The sequence below is a fragment of the Equus przewalskii genome, chromosome 11 (genome assembly GCF_037783145.1).
Source record: "Equus przewalskii isolate Varuska chromosome 11, EquPr2, whole genome shotgun sequence".
Taxonomy (NCBI): domain Eukaryota; kingdom Metazoa; phylum Chordata; class Mammalia; order Perissodactyla; family Equidae; genus Equus; species Equus przewalskii.
In genome coordinates, this window is record NC_091841.1 from 1,872,678 (window position 1) to 1,897,129 (window position 24,452).

Consider the following 24,452-nt stretch of genomic DNA (forward strand, 5'->3'; position numbering starts at 1 on the left):
GGAAAGCTTGCTGCCTGGTGCAGAGTGAGCTACGTAAAGGTTAGAGAAGGGGACAGGAGCCAGATCACGCAGGTCTCATCAGCCACGTTAAGGAAGCTATTCCGGGTGTAGCCAGAAGCCGCTGAAAGTCATGTGCGCGGGAGCAACACCAGGGGATTGTGGGGAAATGCTCGTAATGTAAGATTGAGTGGAAAAAAGGCTCCCAAATCTAAAACTGTATTTTCAGGACCATTTTAACTATGTAAGCGTGTGTACACACACACACACACACACATTCAGAACACAAACTGAAAGAAGATATGGCAAAACATTTAATTAAAAAGGTTTACAATAGCTTTCTTAGTGGTGAACTTACTTTCCCTTCGCTTCTTCCCTGAATTTTGTCAGTTTTCCACAAGTCTGTATTACTTGGATAATCAGAAATAAATCCTATACTTTTTAGAAACTTGTCGTGGACCATTGGTGGAGAACACGTCAGCCTGACGCTGTGTATTCAGTCTGATCTCAGATTCCAGCCGGCTGTAGTGGGGCTTTGAAATGCTGGCGTGACTGTTGAAGGCTCTGGCCAGTAGAGACATTTTTTAATGAGTCTTTTTAATGAACCTACCCTAAAACAAACTTCTTACCCTTCGCGAATTACTTATGTGAAAGACTCTAACACTTCTGCTTCATCCCGTAGATTTGAACATAACCTGCCGATACGCAGGGGTATTCCATGTGGAGAAAAATGGCCGCTACAGCATCTCGCGGACGGAGGCCGCGGACCTGTGCAAGGCTTTCAACAGCACCCTGCCCACCATGGCCCAGATGCAGAAAGCACTGAACATTGGCTTTGAGACCTGCAGGTAAGAGCCAGCACCCGCTGCAGAAAACTGGCTGCCTGGTCTAGCAGGTGGGGCTTGGCATTGGGAAGGCTGCTCCCCGACAGCAGAGGGGGTGGCTGCCTGGATGGTCGGCCCCAGCTATTAATTTGGCCGAGGCAATCTGGAACCCCTGTGACAGCTGGAATTTAAAGCCAGCTAAAGACACCTTTGTGAGTCATGGCGGGGTTGCCCAGAGGAGGCCACTAAGGGCCATCGGTTGGAACCCTCCTCTTGCCTGAAAGGCTCCCCAGCGCTCTCCAGCTCTGAAGAAGCGTGTAGTAGCGTCCTGGGAACCACAGGAGGATGGAAACCAAATGACAGTGTTTCCAATAAATATGTGCCTGCTGGAGTCTTGGCCCTGCAGACTCGGCTCAAAGCAGATTTTTCAAACAACTCGCTCTCTCTTTTATTTCTCTTCTATATTGCTGTGGTTTGGGAGGGTAAATAAAAGACCATGAAAGTTGTTAAAGTATATTATTACAAGTGACTGGGAAGCAATCGGAGGGAGCGAGGAAGGCCTCCTCAGCTGCCTCTTACCTGATGTCGCAGTGCTCTGTGGAGCCCTCGGCAGTCCTTCTGCTCCAGGACAATCACAGCAGACAGCAGCCTTTTCTTTAAATTCCCGACACCCTGTGGCCGGTGGTGCACATTAAGAGCCAGCGCCGTGGGGCAGTGAGGCCCGCGGTGGAGGGTCTAGGCTTGGTTTATTTTCATTAGAAGGGCTCTGGGTGGTCTGAAGGACCGCCCTGCAGTGACCACCCCAGTCTGCTGCCCTCCTCTGTGCTCTCGCCATGCTGTGTCGTCAGGCACCGTGGTTCCGCTTCTCTTCCACACACCTGCACACAAACACGGACCGCTTTCTCAAAGTGGAGCTGCAGAACTCTTCAAGGAAACCACTGAGTGTAAGGTCAGCATATCTCTCCCCTGGCCTTTGTTACGGGACAAGGTACCCACATGGTGAGTGGTGGCGGACGCTTGCTGGAAAGAGGGAAAATCTTACTCTAAAATTGCACTGTCGCATGTGGTAGCCACCAGCCACAGGTGGCGATTTACACTTAGTCAAAATTAAATAAAATTAAAACTTCAGTTCTTCAGGGGCACTAGCTACATTTCAAGTGCTCCATTAGCCACAAATGGCTACTGTATTGGACAACATGGATTACAGAACATTTCCATTATCACAGAAAGTTCCATTGAGAAGCACTGCTCTGGAACTAAGAGCGGATGGACGCAGCCCTCTGTGTGTCCAGACGCAGCCTGGGAGAGTAGGAAAACAGCAGGCAAAGGCAGAGAGCTCTGGTAGGTATGGAGCCAGACCTGCAGGCTGCGGTGAAGGAAGGCCAGTCAGCAGACCCATTCATTCTCTTCCCAAGGCAAGGTGTTTAAATACAGCCCTGACCAGGCCAGCAGCCTAGAAAGTGGATTTAGCAAGCTGGATTTTTATTGTGAAAGGCAGGTACGTCATGCTTCTGAAATACAGAGATGTTCTCATATGCTGCAAAGAAGGCAGGTTCTTCCCACTCCCCATGGCTGATCAGTGAGCACTGAGTGCTGGGGGCCCTGCTGCCCACTGGCCCGTAGCCCCCACTTCCTCCTCAGACCTGGGTCGACTGCATCACTCCGCTGACGGATGAAGCAACTGCGGCTTGGAGAGGTCCTGCAGCTCGCCCCGGGGCCACGTTACTTGCACAGGGAGGAGTCCACAGTCTGCGCTGTTTCATCTGATCCCAGGGCAAGATTTTAATGACCAAGCTCTCCGGAAGGACTGAGAGCAAACAGGAGGTGGAAGTGTGCCACGTGCATTTGCCTAGTAGTTCTTTCCTCCTGGAAGAGCAACCTACTCGTGCAATATGCACGCTGATAAATTTTAGTAGCCTCAACTCATGTACGGCGCAACACATAAATGTGGCGGCCCACACGATGTGGCAAAACTGAGAATAACTTACAAAAGGAATGTGGATTCTAAGATGTCGATATATAGACTTGCCGAGTGTGATGGGGGTCGGGTGGGGTGTAGGCTCACCAGGGAGTATTATTATTTAAAAAGAAGAAAAAAGAAAAACTGTGCCAGAGAAATCTATCGTTCCACCCATAGGTGGTTTTCAGTGTTGCAAAACTCCTTTCCGTCATTTCCCTCCGGTGGCCATGGATCCGATATCTGCCCAGGATGGAGGGCGGTATCAGAGGCTGTCAGAGCCTTAGCAGCTCCGCTCTTCTGTCTGCCCCACCCAGATTAGTAGCACTTCTCAGCTATATGGAAACTTATTAACATTTAATTGCATCCCTCCCACCCCCAACAAGCTAAGGAGCCTCTGGAGAAACCAGTCTCTCCATGCAGACGAAGAGTTAGTCATAGAAGCTGCAATTGCAACAGAGACCTGATGACTTCTATGTGCTCAGAGATTTCAAACTCACAGCCATGTCTGTGGATCCCGCGGGGCGATGCTGCGCTGGGTACTGTGGCCCCAGGCAGGAGAGACTGAAGGGTCCACGCTGTGCATTCAGCCAACGCTGCATTTTCAAACGCTCGCTGGATTTACGGTCTCCCTCTCCGCCCTGCCTCTGCCACCAGCCCTTCCCTTGCAAATGGTATTTCCTCAGCCCACATCTAATTTTTTGAGGCATTTTCTATTCAGGAGAAATTGTGCAGTGAGTAAGAATTTGGCCACTGTGATGCTGACAAAAAGGGCTGGGTGTTGTCTGTTGTCTACTTTCGCATTTTGTCTAATGTTGCGTCGCTATCTGTTCATTTAATCACTATTACTCCCATTTTAGTGACAGTCACTTGACTTCCACTGGCAATGGAATTATGCCTGGGATGCTCAGGAGGCAAAATGTGCTTGTCTCTGGCATATAAACAAGGCTTCGTGCTTAGAGTAATGGAGTCTGGAGTAAGGGCATCACCGGGAAAGATGAGACCAGGAGAGAAGGGCAGCGGTGAGAAATCAGGAGGGTTTGACATTTGCGGACTATAACCAAGAGCCGCCCGGCCCTGGCTTATGGGAGCTGGTGGCTTTATGCATTTTCTGAAAAACACGAAGGTAATGGGGAGCCAGAGGGAATCTCCCATTATCAGGTGCTCATTCTTCTCGCTTCCTGACTCGGGCTGCCGTCTGCTTGTGCAGATTCACTTGACACTGCTGATCACAGATTTTATTTGAAACAAATTTTTTCTTTCATGAGCCTTTTAAAAAAAAAAAAAAAAGAAGAAAAGCTCCTTGTAGAGCCCTAAATAAAATGACTTTGTCCCTGTCAGCCTTGCAGATCCCTTCCCCTCTCCGTCTGCTGTTGTTTTGGGATGTCGCATAATCCAGTGGTCCAACCTCTAGCATCCTGGGGGTGAACTGAATGGGGTGTTGCACCGTGTGGGACGTCACTCCATGGGGTGTGATGAAATCCCTGTCACGGCCTTGTGGGGGGTAACCTCTAGGTTTTCTTTTGCAGGTACGGGTTCATAGAAGGGCACGTGGTCATCCCCCGGATCCACCCCAACTCCATCTGTGCCGCCAACAACACGGGCGTGTACATCCTCACGTCCAACACCTCTCAGTACGACACCTATTGCTTCAATGCCTCAGGTTGGTTCTGAGCCGGGGGTCTCCGCGTTGCGCTTGCTTTTGGCGTGGAAGCCTTTGGCAGCGTGGCCGACAGGGTCCAGTCCTGCTTAAATGGAACTTCCCGTGGCACATAGTCACCGAACGTCTCTGCAGCAGAGACGAGATTTCTGCCCCCAGGGTGCTTACCTGCTGAGTCGGGGAGGCCAACAGTAAACAAAAAAACACTTTATCTGAAGTCAGAGTGACAAGCACTATAGGAAAGCAAGCAGAGCAAGAGGCTGCCAGGTGCTGGGGCTGCCTTTGTTCTGAGACGGCAGTTGGGGAGGATGCGTCTGAGGAGCGCGTTTGCGAGTGCCCTGACTGAGGTGAGGGAAAGACGGCCAGCCAGAGCCGGGCTGCAGGCCATCGTTCTGCCGGTGTGCCAGGCAGCTCTGAGGACGGCGGGCAGAGAGGACCGTGTGGTCAGAGAGGGAGCAGGGGCCAGAGCACGCAGGGTCTTGTGGGCCGTGGTGGAGAGTTTGGATTCCATTCTGTGTGCTGGGGAGTCATTGCAGGTTTGAACAGAGGGGTGACAGGAATCTACTGATGGCACTGGAGTACAAGCCAAACGGCTCAGCTTCAAGGTATTTAGGAGGTGCTGGGGTGGGAGGGAGGGCTCGGAGGCCTTTGACCTTCTTGAGTGTCCTTGCCCAACAACTGAGAACCCACAACCAGAGAATAAGAAAAGCAAGTTGAAATGTGCACTCAGGGCTGCTGGCCAACTCCCTTCCCTATCTTGGGGACTTACTTCCAACCACTGTCCCAGAAACTTACGCCTACTACTCTAGTTCAGTAAAAGTAAAGAATTCTATGCATCACGAAACTTGAGGGTCCTTTGAGAAAAGTCAGACCCATAAATGTCAAATTTTTGAATGCTAACAATCAAATGTTTTACTTTTCAAACTGGGCCTTCTGTTCCCCCTAAAGGTTTGAGATTGTGTGAAGGGGAGGATGAAGCCACAGGTAAACTTGACACGTCTTCCTGGCATGTCAGTTTTCCTTTAAGATGGGAAGGGCGTGTTATATTAGCTGGAAAGTGACTCAAGACATTATCTGTATGAGACACACACAGATATGATTATATAATGACTTAAGGCACTTTTTTTTTTGGCAAGGAAGATTCGCCCTGAGCTAGCATCTGTGCCAGTCTTCCTCTATTTTGTATGTGGGACACTGCCACAGCATGGCCACTGAGTGGAGTAGGTCCACACCTGGGATCTGAACCCATGAACCCTGGGCCGCTGAAGTGGAATTCGGGGAACTTTAACTACTCGGCCACAGGGCCAGCCCCCAAGGCATTGTTTTTATGAGATAAACATATTGTATATGGTAGAAGACTATAAAATCTGTGTGGATTTTTAAGCTAGAGTGGGGACATCAAAGAAATTGTGAGATTACAGCAACAGCTTTGGGGTACCACCACACCCACCCACTGTGGCGTGAGCAGCAAGGATCTGAGTGGGGATTTGGAGGAGAAACCTAGAGTTTAGGAGACAGAGAAGTGTCAGGGCTGCTTAGCTGGAATGGAGTGTGTGAAGCCAATAAATTATACACACAAGTCACCAAACCTGTGGAGGGACTCTCAAAATAAGGAGACTGTCGAATGCTTACTTCTCCCTGTCATGTGAGCAAAGAACACAAATGGAGTTTGACCAAAAGGAGGAGAGACCAACTGAGGTAGAACAGTACATGGCCAATACCCACACCCGGGATGTGCCTTCTAATGACATTATCAGGGGAAAACTCACATGCAAGTCAACAGAAATAGACACCGAGCAACATGTGGTCCAGCCAGCCCCTCTCAGTGCCAGAGGTCAAGGAAGACTTTGTGCTTTAGATGAAGGGGTTGGTCACATGGCAAATGGCTAGCTTGAGACCGCACGCTCTTGAATGTCTCTGGATACTGCCTGTTGTGTCTCCCGTTGAGTCTTGTCGAGTGAATGGATGCAATAAATTATGTTGTTGCATATCCACATTGTCTCACCTGTTTTACAAGTTGGTATCACTTGCTGGAAAGAACGTTAACTCCTGAAGGTAGAAGCTCACACTGCTTTGTTGCCCGGACTTGAAGCCAGCTAGGCAAGTCACTGCTGAGACTTTTCTCCCCGCCCTTATTTTTGCCCATAAGGTTGGGCCTATCCTCAGAGAAGGGAGTGAATAGTGCTAATTAACTTTCCTCTTCTTCAGGGAGGTTAGTTCAGTTGAAAAGATTGAGAAGTCCTGGGGGTGTATTGCATACCAAAATGGCTGCATTAGAGGAGTAAACTTCGAAGTGATGTTTTTCTTTTTCTCTGTTCTAAATGTACTCAATGTGGATAGGCTGCTTTTATAAGTTTTTTTTAAGTTTTAAAAAGAGTATTTATTGATCAACTATATCCACTCAGTACTGTGCTGGGCAGAGTAGGGTGAGAAAGAACCGGAGGCCATATTTCTTGTCTTGGGAGTTAAGAATCTTGTTAAAGCAATAAGACCAAAAAAAAAAAAAGAAAAAAGAAAAAAGGAGCTGGAGAAGAACATATGTCTAAGGATAAACAGATTCTAGGTGCCTTGGTTTGGAATCAGATGATGGGGTATTGAGTGAGCTACTGAGCTTGATACCGTCTGCTACATGCAAAGGCTCTCACTGGAAAGATCCCTGAATCCAGCTTAGCCTGAGACCCACGAGCGGGTGGTCAGGTCCCAATGATGTGATCCCCCCCAACTGGCTACCGGGACCAGAGCCAGCTCCATCTTAGCAGATAGTTTCTGATGCTTATGGTTTCAGGGTATCTTCGTAAAACAAGGCCCATGGTTTACAAATGAAAATAAAGCAGACCCTGAAGATTTTGATTGCCTCATGTCTCAACAGTACCGCCCAGCGGGGGCCCGGTGGCTTCTGTGTTAACAACACAGAGCACTGACTGGTTCATTCTTTAGGTTTGCTCTCAGTGTTTCATTCTCTTCCGAAGGTAGAATTTAGGGGAAGAGACTACCTTCATTTGTTTGTTCATTCACTCGTTTTCTCAACAAATATTTCCTGGCTACCTAGAATGTGTCAGGCATTGAAGAAGGGGCCTTTCTATTTGGCATGACTGATTGGCTGGACTGAAGAGTTCAAGTTTGTCTTGGCCGCTTTGGTGCCCATCCCAGAATCTTTCCAACAAGCCCTTGAGTTCAGGAAGACCTCCCCAGGCTTGATCTGCCAGCAGCACGACGCTCGTTAAATGGGATGAAAGGCTGTCTGTTGAGGTTCTGCTATGTGACATGGGAGCATGAATGTATTCACTACTCATTTAGGTCACCGTCCTTCTTAGTATGCTTGCCAGATTGGATGTTCTTTACAAAAGTTAAGGTGAATTGGAGCATGAAGGGGGACCATGTGAACAAATGCTCTAATCATTTACAAAACTTAGTGTTTTGGGCATCATGTCCCGTTCTGTTACAACTCAACTCCTGGAAACGCCCAGTACGCTACTGTTGTCTGCAGTTGTGTTTGAATTTGGGGGAGACTCTTCCATCCTTGCCACTAAGAAGCAATAATCCAAAGTCTGTTTCTGGGTTTGTGCAGCATGATATCAGAAGCATCTCTCAGGTCAGGGCAGTTTCTGGTCGTGTCCCCGAGACAGAATAAATATTCTTCAAGATCTCCCAGGTTGGCTGTACGCCCTGATTTTCAAATAGAGGAATCATTGGGAAAATGTTTTTTGAAAACTGTAAACATCACAAGAAATATTAATTATTATTGCCCCCATGACCTTGTGAACTCCTCAAAAGCAGGGGCAGCAACATGTTCAGTTTTCGCTCCTTTTTCATTTTGTGATCTGGCACATGTGTTGAGTAAACCCTTAAAATGAATAAATGAACTGATGTATCTGAAACTTCCTTTAATTATTTCTTATGACGTTGCCATCCAGGGTTTATCTGATTGCTTCTTGATCTCTTTATATTTGCAGACCATTTGGGGGTTAACATCTTAGGTCTGCTTACAGGAAGAATGGACCTTTGGAAAATTATATTGTTAACTTTTTGCTTTTTCATTCATCAACAAACATTTATTGAGTGCCTCTCTGTTTCCATCACGTTTAAATGTTCTGACCAAGACAGATAAGGTTACAAGTCATCTTGTGGAGCTTACATGTTTTACAGAGGTGGGTGGGCAGCAGGGGGTAGGGGCTGGGAGATGTGCCGTGAATAGCCACCGAGTAAAATGAACAAGATAATTGTAGATAGTGGTAAGCCTGAAGGAGAACCGAGAGCAGGATGACACGCGATGGTGATGGGTGTGGGGAGTGGTGGGCGGTGGTTTGGATTGGATGGTGAGGAATGACCTTACCGAGGAAGCGACTTTCTCTTTGAAGAGTCTCTCTTCTGAGAAATGTTGTAATCAGGCTTCGCAGGAATGGCTTTTCCTAACACCTGCTTTTCTCTGGTTGAATATATAAAGCTGCCAGTTAGTTTCACTATGAGGCCGAAGAAATAGGCAGGTAAAGGCCATCCTCTTGATCTGTGGGAAAAGATGCTCCTAGGAACTGGGATGCAACCAAAACCTGTTTTGTTCAACTTGTATTTTTGTCCAGTGTTCTGAGAGCCCAGTGATTTATGGCAGGACAATTAATATATACTTGTGATAACAGCCTTGCTTGTGGTAACATTCTGCCTGCATCCGTGCATCCATCTGTCTATCCATCCATCCTTCTATCCATCCATTCATTTCTTCCTTCCTCTTTGCCAAGAAGAAACTTTGGAGAGACCAATCTAACAAATAAATTTCCATTTAACCTAAAACTCACACACAGCATGTAAAAGCAGATCCAACCTTCCTATAACAGAAAAGCCAGTTTCAAGCTCTTTGAATTTTTAGAGCTCAAAACAAGGTCTAGCTACCGAATAGAGCGTTTGGTCACGAGTGGAACAGTTTGCTGAGACGTTCTGCAGTCTTGTAGGACTCAAGGAGGGCAGGTGGGGTGGAACTTTCAGGACTTCCTTTCTGGGGCTTTATTTACACGGTGCTGCTCTGAGGGCTACCAGTAACATCTGCGGGTGGCAGGCAGGCCCAAGGCACAGTCAGAAATCTTTACTCCTGCAAAGGGGGGAATGTAGAACGTAAATGAAGGACAAAAGAAAAAGAAGCCAGAGGTGCCTATGGTGAGATGTAGCGAAACGGCAGCCTCAGGAGATGTTCTGAGTGCCGAGACCAGAGGCGGACCCCCGCAGAGAATCCAGGCTGAGGAGCAGCTTATACAAAGTAGGCATCTAAAGAGATTCGTTAATAAATTAATTATTACATTAAGAAAAAGGCTAGAGATAAGTTTGTTTTTAAATATTTCTATCAAGTAAGTTCTTTGTAGATTATATTGATCTTCAGATTCTCATGCTGTTCATGTTGATAAACATTTGATTTTATGTCTGCCATGTTTTTCCATCATTTCTGTAGGTTATTGAGATTACGCATGATTTTCTCATTATAGTTCATACATTTCTTTATTTTAAAAAAGTTTTACAATGTTCCCACATTACTTTTGTAATAAAAAATTAAGAAGGTAATTTCTCATGTATGCTTCGTCAGAGAAGGACCACGTCTGTCTTACTCACCATTGTACTCCCAGCCTTCCACGATGCCTGACATAAAGCATGTGTATGTGTTAATGAATGAATTTGTTGGGGTGGGTAAGGGAACAAGTAAGCTTCTAGAAATATATGAAGCTAAATAAATATGGAAAATGCAACACAAAGCTCAGAGAAGTTCCTAGAAGACATAACCAAGTTTCAGAAAAAGAAAATTATTTGGGATAAGTTATAAGTTTGGGATATGTAAGTCCTAACTAACTAATAGAAATTATTTTGCTCACATCTTTTAAGAAATCTCATGCCTTCTTTTCTTTTCTGCTCCATAGCTCCGCCCGAAGAAGACTGCACCTCGGTCACAGACCTGCCCAACGCCTTCGAGGGACCCATTACCATAAGTACGTGCCTCTTCTCGCCTCGAAGGGACGGGCGCATTTTCCGTCTCATGTTTGAATGAACCCCAGTCATTCCCGCAAGGCCAGGGGCGATGGGCTACGATTCACTCTTTCTCCCCGCTCTCCCGTGATGGCCTGAAACGGCTCTCTGGTTTACCCCAACACATTGCTCCTCAAACTTCAGGCATTTGAAGACCACTTTCACATTTTTAGGGGGCATATCTATGTACACAGCCCTATCATTTACTTGATATTTTTCACTTCATTCACCCATTATTTTCTACTTATAATACATTTATTTTAGAAAAAGAAACGGCACATGAAAAGCCGGCACCCCTTGTCATACAAAACAACCTTAAGAATAAATTTAAATGTAAGAAAAATTAACTAACGTCCTTAAATTCCAGCTCCTGAAAAGGCTCTGATAGAAGGGCATTCGTAAGTGTTGGTAGGGGCATTTCAGCCTCCCAATTTTTCTATTTGATTTAACTGAAGTGTTGAAAGGTAATTTTGAAGGGTATAAACTTGCTGATATATGTTTCAACATTGTTTCTGCCACATCCATCTGAAATCATCTCAATTACCCACAGAAGTGGGTATCGGCCCTGTAGAAAACAGAATATCTCAACCAGAACGCTCAAATAGGTCAACCTCTTAATCTGATCCTGTTGCCTCTGAGCTCGTTTCTTTGAGAAGTATGCCACAGTGTTGGGCGGCCCAATTTCTCCATCCTAAGAAGCAGACCCCTCAGTGTGCATGGGTGGTGGTGGTGGCAGGGGATGAGAATCTGCCTGGACCACACGATCCAGCGCCCACTGTTATGCAAGGAATTGTCCCTGGCCTGTGCCTTGCAAAAGAGAGGAGAGTCCTGCAGTGTGAGATGTGCTGTCTCAGTCAGGTCTGATCTGAATCTTAGAGGAACGACTTATTCTTTCTGAGCCTCTGTTTTCTCATCTGGGTAATGGAACGACTTCTGAGAATTGTCACGGAAGTTCAGAAAGATAAAATGTCTAATGCATGCCTGGCCCGAGTTGTTACTCAATGAATGCTCCATTTCCTTGGTCCCCACAGATCTCTTTTGAAGTCCAGACCTGTACAAATTTGGTCATATTTCCTTATCAGGTCTCACCCACAGAGATTATCAGGATGATTGAGACTTTGTTTTTTAATTTATGTTTTATTAACAGTTCCACTGGGCAAGCTAGATAGACATAAGAAATATTTAGTCCTACCAAGACAATATAGCAGAAAAATTTCAGCTAAATGCACACTTATGTAGTGACTGGCCCAGACGTGAAGGCAGCAAATACTTTTAGGGAGGAACACTGAACAAATTCCTTCCAGCTTTTTCCTCTTGTCTGTTCTAACCATCTCCTTGTTTAAAGCAAAGATTTTGATCTTTCTATGCATCCATGCCTGTTCATTTCAAGGGTGAATTTCTGAGGATGGCAGAGCCTCTGTCAATATTTAGCCCTTCTGATTTCCTAGCCGGAAATAAGGGTTTGCCTAAACTGACAAAATTGGCTCCTTAAAAAGAAAATCTAATTCTTCATGGATTTGTCAATGTATCTTCCCTGCAGAGGCTACTTTTTGTCTTCTACTTTAAATCTTTTCTGAAAATAGATGGAATTAGTAGCAACAAATTTTACGTGTACTTCAGAAGGGAGAGGAAGGAACAGGCAGGAGAATTTTCATTTATTGAGCACCAACTATATCTTGAAAACTATGCTGAGCACTTTACAATGTCTCATATAGTGCTCGTAACAGGAGGGAGTATTATTCCCATTTTACAGATGACAAAACTGAAGCTCAGTGGGCTACCTTGTCCAGAGCCACACGAAGCTGGCATTCAAACATGGACACTTCCCGACACCTCCTTTTTCCCCTCCCCATTTCCAGGGCGCGTGGGTGGGCAGAGAAGGGCGCATTTTCTTAGTGCCTCAGCCATTCTGTCACCCCACTAAATAGGTAGTTAGGTGTGTTTTTCTTAATAAAAAGGAAAAAATAGCTTTGAAGTCACTGTTTTATATGATACTCCACAGTCTTTCCTGTACTCAGAGAATGTCAGCTGTCCAGTTCTGAAAGTGCCTTCTCTCTCTCCTAGCTATCGTTAACCGTGATGGCACTCGCTACACCAAGAAAGGCGAGTACAGAACTAACCCTGAAGACATCAACCCCAGCACCCCTGCGGATGACGACGTGAGCAGTGGGTCCTCCAGCGAAAGAAGCACTTCAGGAGGCTACAGCATCTTCCACACCCACCTTCCAACCACTCGCCCCACCCAAGACCAGAGCAGTCCCTGGGTGTCTGACAGCCCAGAGAAGACTCCCACTACCAGTAAGGAGAATGAATCACTGTGCTTTCCAATAGCGATGTGTTTGAGAAAACGTCTCTGATCTTCCTGAGTGATGCGCACTCACGTGTTGGTGTCTCCTGTCTCTAAAAGTAGGTGGTGTCACAGAGGTGGGGGCTCTCATGGCTGCAGTGCCCTGTGTGCCCTGACTGCTTCTGCCTACAGTGATGTCCGTCTACGGCTCTGCTTTTCTTACCTTGGGATAAGAAGTACCATATTGGAAGTTTCTTAGAAGAACTTCCCTTGTTCTCTTGTCCCTGACAGATGACAGTTCGAGCCTGATACGGAAGCTATTTTCTTTTTTGTGTGTTTCCTTCTTGTTCTTATCACCCTATGGATAAAACGGTTTTTATGAAGTTGGGATCATAGTGTATGCATACCATTCCATCTGCTATCTTTTTCAACTTAACTTTATATTTTTACGTTTTGACCTGATTTATATTAATATTATCAACTGTACAATATTCAGTTATATTCATCATCCATGATTCACTAAACACTTCCTTTGTTTTTGGTCAAAAGAAGCATATCTGAAGGAGTTACCTGATCAAATTAAATCTGCTTAAGAGTTTTATTTCCAGGCTGTAGGAGAAGGCTCTTAATACTTGCTTGGTTTGTGTGGGTAACTCATTGCTTTGGGACGCCAAGAGTGGGTATATGTAAACACTGCATTGGATTTCTTTGGGTTTTCGCTCCTCGTGCTTCACTTTCGTTGACAACTGTTTACATGGCCCTCTTATCTCCTTCTTCGCTTCCCTCTGCTTTTTCCCTATGGTTTGTTTTAAAACAGATTTCCAGATTGGCTGTGTTCCTTCTGTGGAGGATTATTCCAACACAAATAGGGCATCTGCCTCTTGAGCAGCTTTCCTAGTATGGTGTGGATTTTCTGTTTTCTGGGCTGTGGCTCTTGAGGGGTGGAACTCTGGTCTCCAAAGACTGTGGCAGAAATCTCCTGGTTTATGAAAGTGAAGTCGGGGAACTTTCCTATGCCTCGTCATCCAGAAGCCAGGGCAACCTCCAGAGCACCATGATTTAATGGAAGTTTACTTGCTTGACAGTGGTTTAAAATTCTGTTAGCAGCTTGCTGAGCAGATGATGGAAAAAGGCTCGGGGTTCTGGTCATACTCTGTGGATTCTTTGAAGCATTTCAAAAAGCAGATATTTTCAAATTGCCCATGCTTTCCTGGATTATTGGCTCTCTGGAGATTGTGTCACCTCATTGTCTGAAATCCCACGGCCAGCACTTCATGAAAGAAGCTTTTACAAACCAAGAGGCAGTGCTGCTGGCTACTTGCTGCCCCTTGGGTTCCCTAACTTCTAAAAGTCACCGTGTTGACGGTGCTTATCATCCGGGTGTGCCATTTTGTCTGCTGTTGGCAAACACAACAATTAATGGTCTCAGCAACAAGCAGATCAGGCCTACCCTAAAGTACCATTTCCCACCAAGGAAGAAAACCCTGACAAAATATGTCTTGTGGGAGCTAGATGAAGTTAACAAGCTGCTAGTGGCCTATATAAAATAACGAGTATTTCACATGTGCTTTAGAAAAGGCAGTTAGCACATTTTATGAACATTCATAGCACATCTTTTAAAGATCGCACCTTTCCCGCCTAAGTGAGTTAATCAGCAAATGTATTTTGAGGACTACTGTGTAGCAGCTTGTTTTAAGGCTTGGGATCCAGTGGTAAACTCCATTAGGAAAAATATTGAAGAGAAGTAAGCTAGTCATCCATTCAACCAATATTTGAGGTCTTCTCTGTGCCAGACATTGCTCTAGTTACTGGGGACAGAGTTGTTCCCGTCTTCATGGAGTTATATGCTGTTCAGAAATCAAGTGGGAAAAGGAATGCTTTGAGATTTAACTAAAACATAGTTCGGGATTTGGGTTGAGAAAAGAATCGTGCTTTCCTCTTTCCAGAGCACTTGGCTAAGTTTCTGTTGATGGTTTAGGAAGAGAGAGGCTCATTTGTCCAGCAGAGTGAGTCCAGGGCTAACCTGAGGGCCACTGAAGTGCTATAGGCTCCAGTGAGGCCCATGGGCGCTGCAAATTAATCCATTCATGCACAGCAGGGTGGCAAAGAAAACAAGCAGGTAGAAACTTGAACGTAGCATATAGCCTAGTTACTAGGACAAGTTGCAGTTGATGAGTTCCTGAATAGGCTATATTTTCTAAGCCCAGTGAGGAGATTCCCAAAACCTCATGACTGTTGGACTGAGAGTCAGGACTCAGTGAGAGGGACTGGCTGCAAATCCTCCCTAACGCACGCAGGAGGGCAGAGGTCCGGAGGAGGGCTGGCTCAGGACATGGAAGTGCAGCTTTGGCTCCGCTGGCTCCTTCCTGCCTTAAGGGTCCTTAGTGGATGGCGATAGGGAAAGCCAGTAAGAACAACCATCTGGGTAGGTTTCAAATTCCTGCAGACTTTTTATTATAAATGCTATTTTTGGAAGAGCCTTCCTGCAGGTGTGTCATTGGCCTCTTTTCTATTGGTGATCTGGAATTCTTTGGAATCCAGAAACCTAAACTAACCCAGGAAGCAGACCCTTGCCTTGGATTGCTCTAGTTCCTTGTCTTCTGGGTGTCAAAGAAATATACATATATATATATAGACATATATATGTCTTTATATAGATAGATTTTTTTGTTTTTGTTTTTGTTTTTTTGGTCTGGCATCGCCTACTTAGGTGGGGAAAATTGGAAACTCTGCTGGCTAGACAGTAGCTTTTTCCATTTTTCCAAAATTTCATACAACTGCTTTCCAGAAGCCAGAAATATGCAGATTTCTAGCTTGCGCTTGTCTGTCTGCTTGCGGTGGTCTCTTGCTGGTGCACCGGAGGGTGAGGCTGGCAGGAGCTGTGTATCTTAATAAAGTTTCTGAGGTGAGAATGGTGTGTCTGCGACTTTTCCAGGGGTTGCTCAGCTTTATCTTGGGGAATCACTGGTGAAATTGGCTGCTGTCTCTCTACTTTCTATTCTGTGCAAATGTGTCCTTTGTCGCATGGAACGTATTATGCAGGTTGTTGACGTTGGGTGTGTATAGAGTCAAAGATTTTAACCTAGAGTTCATGGACTTCCGGTAGGTTCAGTGATCGATCATAAGGTAGTCAAGAGCTGCCTGAAATAATATGCAAAAGTTTGAGTGTGTAGGATCACTTTTGTGAGGAGAAAGGCCATAACATCCAATTTTGAAAGGAGTGTGTGACTCAGAATGATTTATGAAAACCTCAGCTGTGTACATGTTTATCCTGATCATCTTTGCCATTCTTCTTCTACAGGGAAACATTCTGGACTCAAGTCCAACGTGAGAGTCGAATGAGAGATTTCAAGTTGTAAAATCTTACTGATTGTCCTTTCTCTAATTTGAACAGAGTCCAGAATTTCTCTAACTTGCGCATTTGTGTTTGTTTTCTGGAAATACATTCTGAGTTAGAATTAAAAGTGACAGAAAGTGGTAGATGGATACTTGAGAAAGCTTGATCTGATTTCTGCTCAAGTGTAAAGCTTAAGTTGAGATTAATGAGTGGGGGTGGAGGTTTGAAATTCTGATTGTCATCACAGGCTACCTGGGTAAAATGATAGACCCAAAAGATACAGGCAAGCACCTCTAAAGATACTCCAAAAATAAATGAATGAAAGCAACTTTAGGAAATGCTGCATCAAGGACCTTCTGTTCACAGCAGGGTCACCCAGCCAAGTAAATACAAAATCTCTTTTCCATCACAGGTTATTAAGTTGCTACTTGATTTTGCTCTGAGCCTGTATTCAGGGGGTTCAGTTTGTAGAATGAGCAGCACTGAATTGATATGCATACAGAATTTGTATTTCTAATGCTGTCCTAAGATTCTAAGAGACTTTAGGAGACTGGAAAGATAAAATCAGGCCTCGATTTGTTTCTGATCTCCATTCTATAACAGATACAGATGGTATACATAGACAGAACTGAGAGTAAAGGTTTTGTAGAAAGATCTCACTGAATGATATTTTCATAATTGATCCGGTTACTTCAACTGTGCACTCAAACAGCCATGCAGAAGCTCACACGCAAAATAATTGGATATGGTTCTGGTTTGGTAATTCACAGCCTAAGATTCAAGATAGGACAACGACAGAAGTGACAGGTAAACTGTTATGTTTTTTGCTTACTTGCTGTCCTGAATGCCAAGTGTTTCAGTGTTAAGGAAAAGAGCATCCGTTATCACGCTGAAGTTTCCTATTGATGCTCCATCAGCATCCTTAGTGAGAACAGAGTCTGTACCATTTCATTTATCAGAGAGGCCTATGGATCTGGGGATATGACTAGATACTCTCAATATCCTACTCGTTTTCCTTTTGGCAACGTGCATGTAGAATCAGAATTATTTTTCCTTGAGGCTTCGATTAGGAGATTCATTCAGAACATGTTCTCTAGAAAGAAGTGTGTTAGAAAGTGCAGGCTCCTATTTTCTGCTGATCTAATTATCACAGTCAGTAATAGTAGATGGAGATACTGACTTACAGATGGAAAGTGTAGGCCCCGGGTGTCTGTTTGGACATCTAAAACCTCAGCTGTAAAGTGTAGGAAGTGCCCTGTTACTTTCTTTTAGAATCTAGGCCTCTAACAAGCTTCCCGAATGTTTGACGACTGATTCTGAACCCCTGCAAAGTATTCTCACTTGGGAGCTTTTGTGGGAAAAGACTCAAAGTCTCTGACAGTGGGAGATTACAAGTATATCTTCATTTATTAACTTTTGTTGATGGAGGATGTGGCCATATTTCAAAATAATTCGGCGTTCTTTCTACAGAAGGAGAGCAATAAAAATGGTCCTTCCATTAAGCCAATGTAAAGTTTGCTTAGCTTACAAGACATTGAATAAACTATATCCTTTATTTCGACAAATATTCAAGTAAGAAAAATAGTGCTGATGTCGTGATTGCATATCATAGTGATTAAGACAATTCTGGAAAGAGAAGGAACAAGAGACAGACAGAGAGCGGAATAACAAAATGCCGTTTTTAAATGTTTGCAATGTTTATCTTCATAGCACAAACAGTGTGAAGGAAATGATCTTGTCAGTGTTTCATCTTGGGTCATTTCTGGGCTTTCTTGATAGCTGAAGAAAGAAATCTAATTCACCTTATTTTTGTATTTGGGAATTTAATGAGAGTTTCAGCGTCGCGGAACTTTTTTTTCAGTTTTTCGTCTAATAATATCTAATATTCTTCTGGTGAACGTCGTGGTTGCAGAAATGGAAGTCTTTGAAAGTTTTCAAATCAGGACTCTTGCTTCTGATCTGATTAGTGAGACCATTAGGTTACTTCATGTCTGTCTGTCTTTCTTGATTGATTATCCTATTTTCAAAACCTGGGACTCAAAGTGTCCTGTTCTGCTTTGCAAAATATAGTGTTTATATAAAAAGTGCCCATGAGCGAGGTTGTTAGACGATTTGGACTCTAAGTGGAGAAAAGTGGAAAGGCGTCTTCTTTAGTCTTCCCCTTCATGTGTCATTCTCCCATATTTTGAGGATGGCTGGGATTGCTGGAAGAAATATCATATCCTGAATTCTTTGAGAACAATATTGGTTGGCCAGGGTAGAGTGTGTGAAAGATAAAGGGCTAGGACTCCGAACAGCCAGGTTTTGGAGTCACAGACTCAGATTGGAGACGATCTTAGACGGTCTAGTTCAGTCAACACTTCGAATCATTTGATCTCTTACACAGCTTTCCTGTTAATAGATCTTTCTGATGGTGGGGAACATAATATTTTATGAAGAATCTCATTGTTGGATAGTTGAGATTATTACTTTTTTAAATCCCACATTTGAAAGAATATTTATCTCCCTGAAGTTCACACCCCGGGTCCTAGTTTGGCCTTTTGGGAGTACAGGCAAAAATTTAATCTCTCTCTTATGTTATAGCCTTTTAAAATTTGAAGACTGCTCTCATGCTCTCTTTGATCTCTCTCTGTTGTTTAGCTTTCTGACTTTAGACAAGTCAAGGTCTGTCCATCACAATTTTTTCATCTGTAAGATGAGGAGCATGAAGTAGATGATATGTAAGGTCCTTCCATCTTTGACATTCTGTGGACTCCAGCTTGGGCCTCTGAAAGAAATGGAACTTCTGTGCTTTTATCCCGTTCTTTCTGCCATCTATATCAACTACAGATAATTCTCTTGAGTAGTGAAAAAGTTAAAGTATATACAACATTATTTCTTAGGAACTTATAATTAGCCTTTCAGCAATCAACTCAGTTATGGTTACAATGGCTTTGATGAGTACTAGTGTGCAGCTCCCAAAACAGCAGTGAAGAGGCGAGAAGCCCAAGATTTGTTTTCATGGTGGTTTCAACCATCAGAGTCCAAGAATTTTCTTCACACAACAACAAGAATGGCTGGCAATGAGTTGATTATCTCATTTCATGTGTCTCCTTGACAGTGGTCAATAATTCTCATTGGCCTCTGAGATGTTGTCAAAGTCTGAAGACCTTTCTAGTTTCACAAATGATTTTGATGACTTTAGAAAAATCATGAGCTCTGAGATCTCCATGTTTGATTTTGTAGCATTAGTGAGCAGATTTCTTCTTCCTACTCTGTAGAATTAATATAGCCCTGGAGGAGGCTGGTAAGGAGCTGTGAAAAGGGGCCAAGTCCTTCTTGATGAGAAGACAAAATTTTGCCTCTGAAAGATCCTCTAAAATGACCAAAATTATAAAAAGTTCTTGACTTTTCATGAGAAAATAGAACAGTAGAGCTAGAAATAATAAAACACAGCAAATCTCCATCAGTGGAACTATTCTTGGGGTAGACACTAATAATATGAAAAGACTAAGAGTCATTCCAAAAGATATCGCCCATCTCATTCAAAATGTAGGCAACCCTGTTTCAGGGCAGAGACATCTTCTACAGTAACCACTGAGCAGAGCTGGAAGATTTCCATCTCCTTTCCTGTGATTGCATCCAAAAGGGAAAAAGTGAGAATTTCTCAAAATCTTGGCTACAGTCCACTGTAGTCAGCCCTTTTGGTTCATTAATAAATGCCAAGCATGACTTCTCTATTAAGTGACTAACTTGTTTTGCTCTATGCTAAAGTGCTGTTGGGAACTGCAGTGTAGCTTTCACTTGCGTTCAGAGCTACAGTGATTTGACGTTAGAGAAGATAAAAAAGTGAATTATTAAATTGTGATTTCAACTATGGAATCTTAGAAATGATTGAAGTGTGTTTAGATTCCAAGGTTTTTCTGAAGGTGGCTTCACGCAACAAATAGGCACATGTGAAACCTTTCCATTCTATTCTTGACATCCTAACTTTAATGGCATGTGCTTAGTAAGTTAATAAGAAATGCATCTGAAAGCATGGGGGAGCATTCATTGGCCTTTTTTTTTTTTCACTGCTTTGGTGGGGTTATGTCCATATTTATGGTTTTAAACTCCTTAAAGAGCATGTTCAGTTATAAAGATCATAGCCGATTGTTTTTAGATCTATGTATTAGCTTCAGAGACCAGGATATCAGAATTTGGGGTATACAAGTCAAACATCTCGCTTTCTCCTTATAATCTTTGGGATTCCATTATACACTTTGTACCTGGCTTTCTTCCTTTGTCAAACGGGTTGCTTGACATCCAGCTCAGCCACTAATGCGAGTCACCACAACAGGTACGGATTCAAATGTCATCTCAGCAGGCTGGGAGCCAACTGAAGAAAACGAAGATGAAAGAGACAAACACCCCAGTTATTCTGGATCAGGCATTGATGATGATGAAGATTTTGTCTCCAGCACCAGTAAGAATAATCAATTACAGTAGAATCGTTTGCACGAGGCTTACTAATTAATCTGAGTGATGCCCAATAGTATCTATCTTGGGAAATAGTTAATAGGAAAAATGAGCATGAGCCCATGATCATACCTTAGTTCTACCTCAATAAGACTATGAAGGGATAGGGGCCAGCCCAGTGGTGTAGTGGTTAAGTTTGTGCACTCCACTTTGGTAGCCCAGGGTTCGCCGTTTGGGATCCTGGGCATGAACCTACACACTGCTTATCAAGCCATACTGTGGCAGGTATTCCACATATAAAGCAGAGGAAGATGGGCACAGATGTTAGCTCAGGGCCAATCTTACTCAGCAAAAATTTAAAAAAAAAGAAGAAGAGGAGGATTGGCAGTGGATGTTAGCTCAGGGCTAATCTTCCTCAAAAAAAAAAAAAAGGATTATGAAGAAATGTTTTGAATGGAAACCAAAACATATTTGGAGGAGAAATGGGAAAAGTGTCTGTTATAAAATTTCTCATGTCTCACATTCTTCCTGTTTTGTTTATTTATATGATCTGCTGCTACAGATTCTCTTTGAATTATTGAGCTGTGTCAGAGAATGGCATAGCAAAACATTACAACAAGTAACCATTGTGTTCCTACTGTGCTAGGTGCTGACAACTCAGAGATGAAAAAAGCCAGAGCCCTTGTCTTCAAGGAACTCCTGGTCTGTTGAAGCGATAGGCTTGGAGAATGTGGCTGAGAGGGTAGTAATTAAAAGCTGTACATGATCCTACATTGAAGATTTAGAAGGCTCTGGAAAGGCTTAAAAGATGGGAACCAGAACTCAAGAATTGTCTTACTTAATCCAAACCTGATTGAGGTCAAGGGGACGAATCCAGAGTTGGGCACCCATATAACAGAAAGACATTGAAGGGAAGGACAAATGTCAGCTGAGCTTTAACAAAACAGTGCCAATTATTAAAAGCAAATAGTGATCACTGCATAATAGTAACTGAATTTGTGACAGCTATAATGCTTTTTGAAAACACACATGGAAATTGAGCTGAAAAATGTCCTTAAAAAATGCAAAAGTTGGCCTAATATTCTTCCAGATGACTGAATTTCCTGTACATACCTGTAATGACCTAAGATATTGCTGAACAGAGATGAGAATGCTGAGCCTGACTCCATCCCAGCTCTGCTTTCCCTTAGAGGAGGCGTGCCTTTGGGATGTTACGTGAGCTCTCTCAGGTCACTCAAGTTCTATCTGTCCCATTGAAACCTAAGAGTTTTATCCCCAAATGGACAGCAGCCAGGAGAAGAGGGATCCAGAAAATAGCTTAGACCTTGAAGGCATCTGAGTATATGGCACTGAGATGACAAATACTTTAGATGAACTAGATGCTTTATATCTAAATTTTTGACTGGTGTATTTCTTAACCTGGACACCTCAGAAAACAAGTCTATAGAAAAAGGAAACTCTTTTTAGTCACTTCAGAAAGAAAATCAAATAACCAAAAACACTGGAACTTTACTGTTACACTCTCTCCGGGGTTCAGGATGTGGCCTCATCTTCCAGGTGGGGTCATCAGTAAAGACGTGGTCTTGATACTTGAGAAACTAAACTCTCTTTGGTGGCAACCCAAACAGATTAACTTGAAAATAATTTGTATGATCAAGCACCAGGGAAAACTCCCCTTGGCATTTTTCATCTCTGTGTCATATTTTCCAGTTTCAGTTCACTTTTCTGCTTGGCACCTATGCACATAATTCAGGAGGATGCCCTGCTTCTTCTGTAGGGGTGTGGTAACTGCCATTTTTTAATACTTACTGAGAATATGGTTAAGGATTCTAAACCAGATTTTCTTAACTTGTGAAACAGAGCTGATAGTATTACAGTTCTGAAAAGAGTTTTGTATTATTTGGGTATCAAAATAAAGTTGGAAAGAATTAGGATGGATTTGCCAATAACCTTGTCACAAAAGTCATTGATTCTGATTTTGTCATGATCCTTCTGTCAGGTGCATCTCCTATTACAGCCCTGTCGTTTTGAGTGACGGCATCAGGGCACTGGTGGATGTATGCCTCTTTTTTTCCTGGGGAGCTGCTGTGATGGTGGTTGGTCGCCTCTGGTGTTTTTCCACTGAACACGTGTGTCTTGTTTTGCTTTCTTGGCTCTGAATGGCTTGCTCATGAAATGCTTTGTATTTGATGCGAATACCATAGGTGTTTGATATATTCAGAAATGTAGAGCTCAATCATATGGCTGTTCTAGGTAGCTATTCTCTCTTAGAATCATCTCTAGGAAAACTCTGGCTGCTCAGGGTGTTCCTTTCCGCCGCCAAAACTACTAACGAAATAACGTGATCATCGTGGTGTAAATGTCAAGTATCTACCTCTGCAGCCTGAAAATCTCATGCAGCACACTTTGCAGCCATCCAAATTCCTTGTGCTTTCAAGTGCAGAGGGCCTTTACAGACTGCACGGACGGGCAAAGCTCCGACATCTTTGGTTATCCTCGGTGGCGGGCTGGTGTCTTCAAAGCTGCTCTTCCTCCTGCTGCAGCTTCTTTGGCTGCTGTCTCCGAAAGATCTCATGTTCTGACCCCAGCGTATTCTATGACAGAATGCAAAGGACACTGAGATGCTTAACAACATGGCTGAATCAAGCTGAAGGCACTCTCTGCTTTCCCTCCATTTCCACTCAAGCATCTATACAACCTGTTATAGATGATTCACTCTGTAGACTAAAGGAGGGAGAAATGTGCAAAAAAAGTGGTGAAGGCTCGAGAAATAACATTTTCTTAATTACTTCAATCATCATTGTCACAGTTCCAACCAAACCACGGATTTTTAAGTTCCCAGAAGTGAACGAGGATTGGCGGCAATGGAGCCCAGGCCATTCAACTCCAGGCATCTTACTTCAGACAGCCACAAGGATGACTGGTAATGGGTTATGCACACTTAATTAAAGACTTTTTTCCCTTGAAGTCTATGATGCTGCAAAGGTCAATCATCAGAACACAGTGAGGAATTTAGTTAATATCTCATCACACATTCTTAGTGAGCTTTCAGGAGAATACTCAGTGTAATTTAGGAGTCATTTATCAATCATACCATCTGGGCATAAGGTATTTTATGCTGCTTTGTTATAAAAATGAAACCATTATGGTGCTGCCCTTGACAAAGAGGTTATAGTGGAATAACAGTTAATCATTAAGAATTTCCATGCCCGTTGGTTTTCTCTTGGGAGAGATTAGTGAAGTCACTCAAAAGTATTGATAGTAGACGCTCAGAGGTATTATTTAGGGATAGAACCATTAAGTAGCATGTACTTCAATGGAAGAACAGAACCATCAAGGTTGGTTGATAAAAAGTCACAGTGTATATAACCATCATCACAACAGATGTGGACAGAAGTGGCACCAGTGCTTATGGAGAAAGTCAGACCCAGGAACCACATTCTCCTCTCGTTCACCATGAGCATCATGACGAAGAGGAGACCCAGCATTCTACAAGCTCAAGTAAGAAGGATGGCGGTCAGCGGTCTGTTTAGATGAGTTAGTGGAGGCGTTCCAGAGGACAGGGAAGACTTCTTTTTAGACATTGGCCACATCTTCTATTTCCATGCACTAATTTCTTTTATCCCCAGAGAATGAAAAGCTGCCAAATCTGCACACAATTTTTAGAAATTGACAGAAAAATGCTAATTTTCTAGGTTGCCCAAAAGGCCAAATGTTTAAAAAGATAAAAAGTTTACAAAGATCCGAGATAAGGTTTTTGTGTCAAAGATTCCTAGACGTTCCACTTGGGTGGTTTGAGTGTGTTTATGGAACTGTATCATGAAGAGTGGGGTTTTTTGGTGTTTAGTAGTGGGATCTGGGAAGAAAGCTCGACAAATGCAATGATCTTTGGGATTTTTATTTTCTATGAAGGTCTTTGTTGAATCCAGTTTCTTTTTCCCATTCTGTTCCTC

General features: G+C 43.5%; 1 protein-coding gene across 17 annotated transcripts in view; it reads left to right on the forward strand.

Annotated features, from left to right (window-relative positions):
- Positions 1 to 24,452, forward strand: part of CD44 (CD44 molecule (IN blood group)) — an 87,217-nt gene that overhangs the window by 34,366 nt on the left and 28,399 nt on the right. For 8 of the 17 annotated variants that reach the window (XM_070564778.1, XM_070564777.1, XM_070564770.1 and 5 more), the window contains 4 exons: positions 680 to 845; positions 4,308 to 4,441; positions 10,333 to 10,401; positions 12,503 to 12,736. In XM_070564778.1, the coding sequence (XP_070420879.1) occupies positions 680 to 845; positions 4,308 to 4,441; positions 10,333 to 10,401; positions 12,503 to 12,736 (603 nt within the window). Of the gene's footprint in view, positions 1 to 679; positions 846 to 4,307; positions 4,442 to 10,332; positions 10,402 to 12,502; positions 12,737 to 20,380; positions 20,507 to 23,308; positions 23,423 to 23,883; positions 24,001 to 24,452 lie in introns of all 17 variants that reach the window. The other 9 variants (XM_070564762.1, XM_070564761.1, XM_070564767.1 and 6 more) reach the window with 4 other exon arrangements.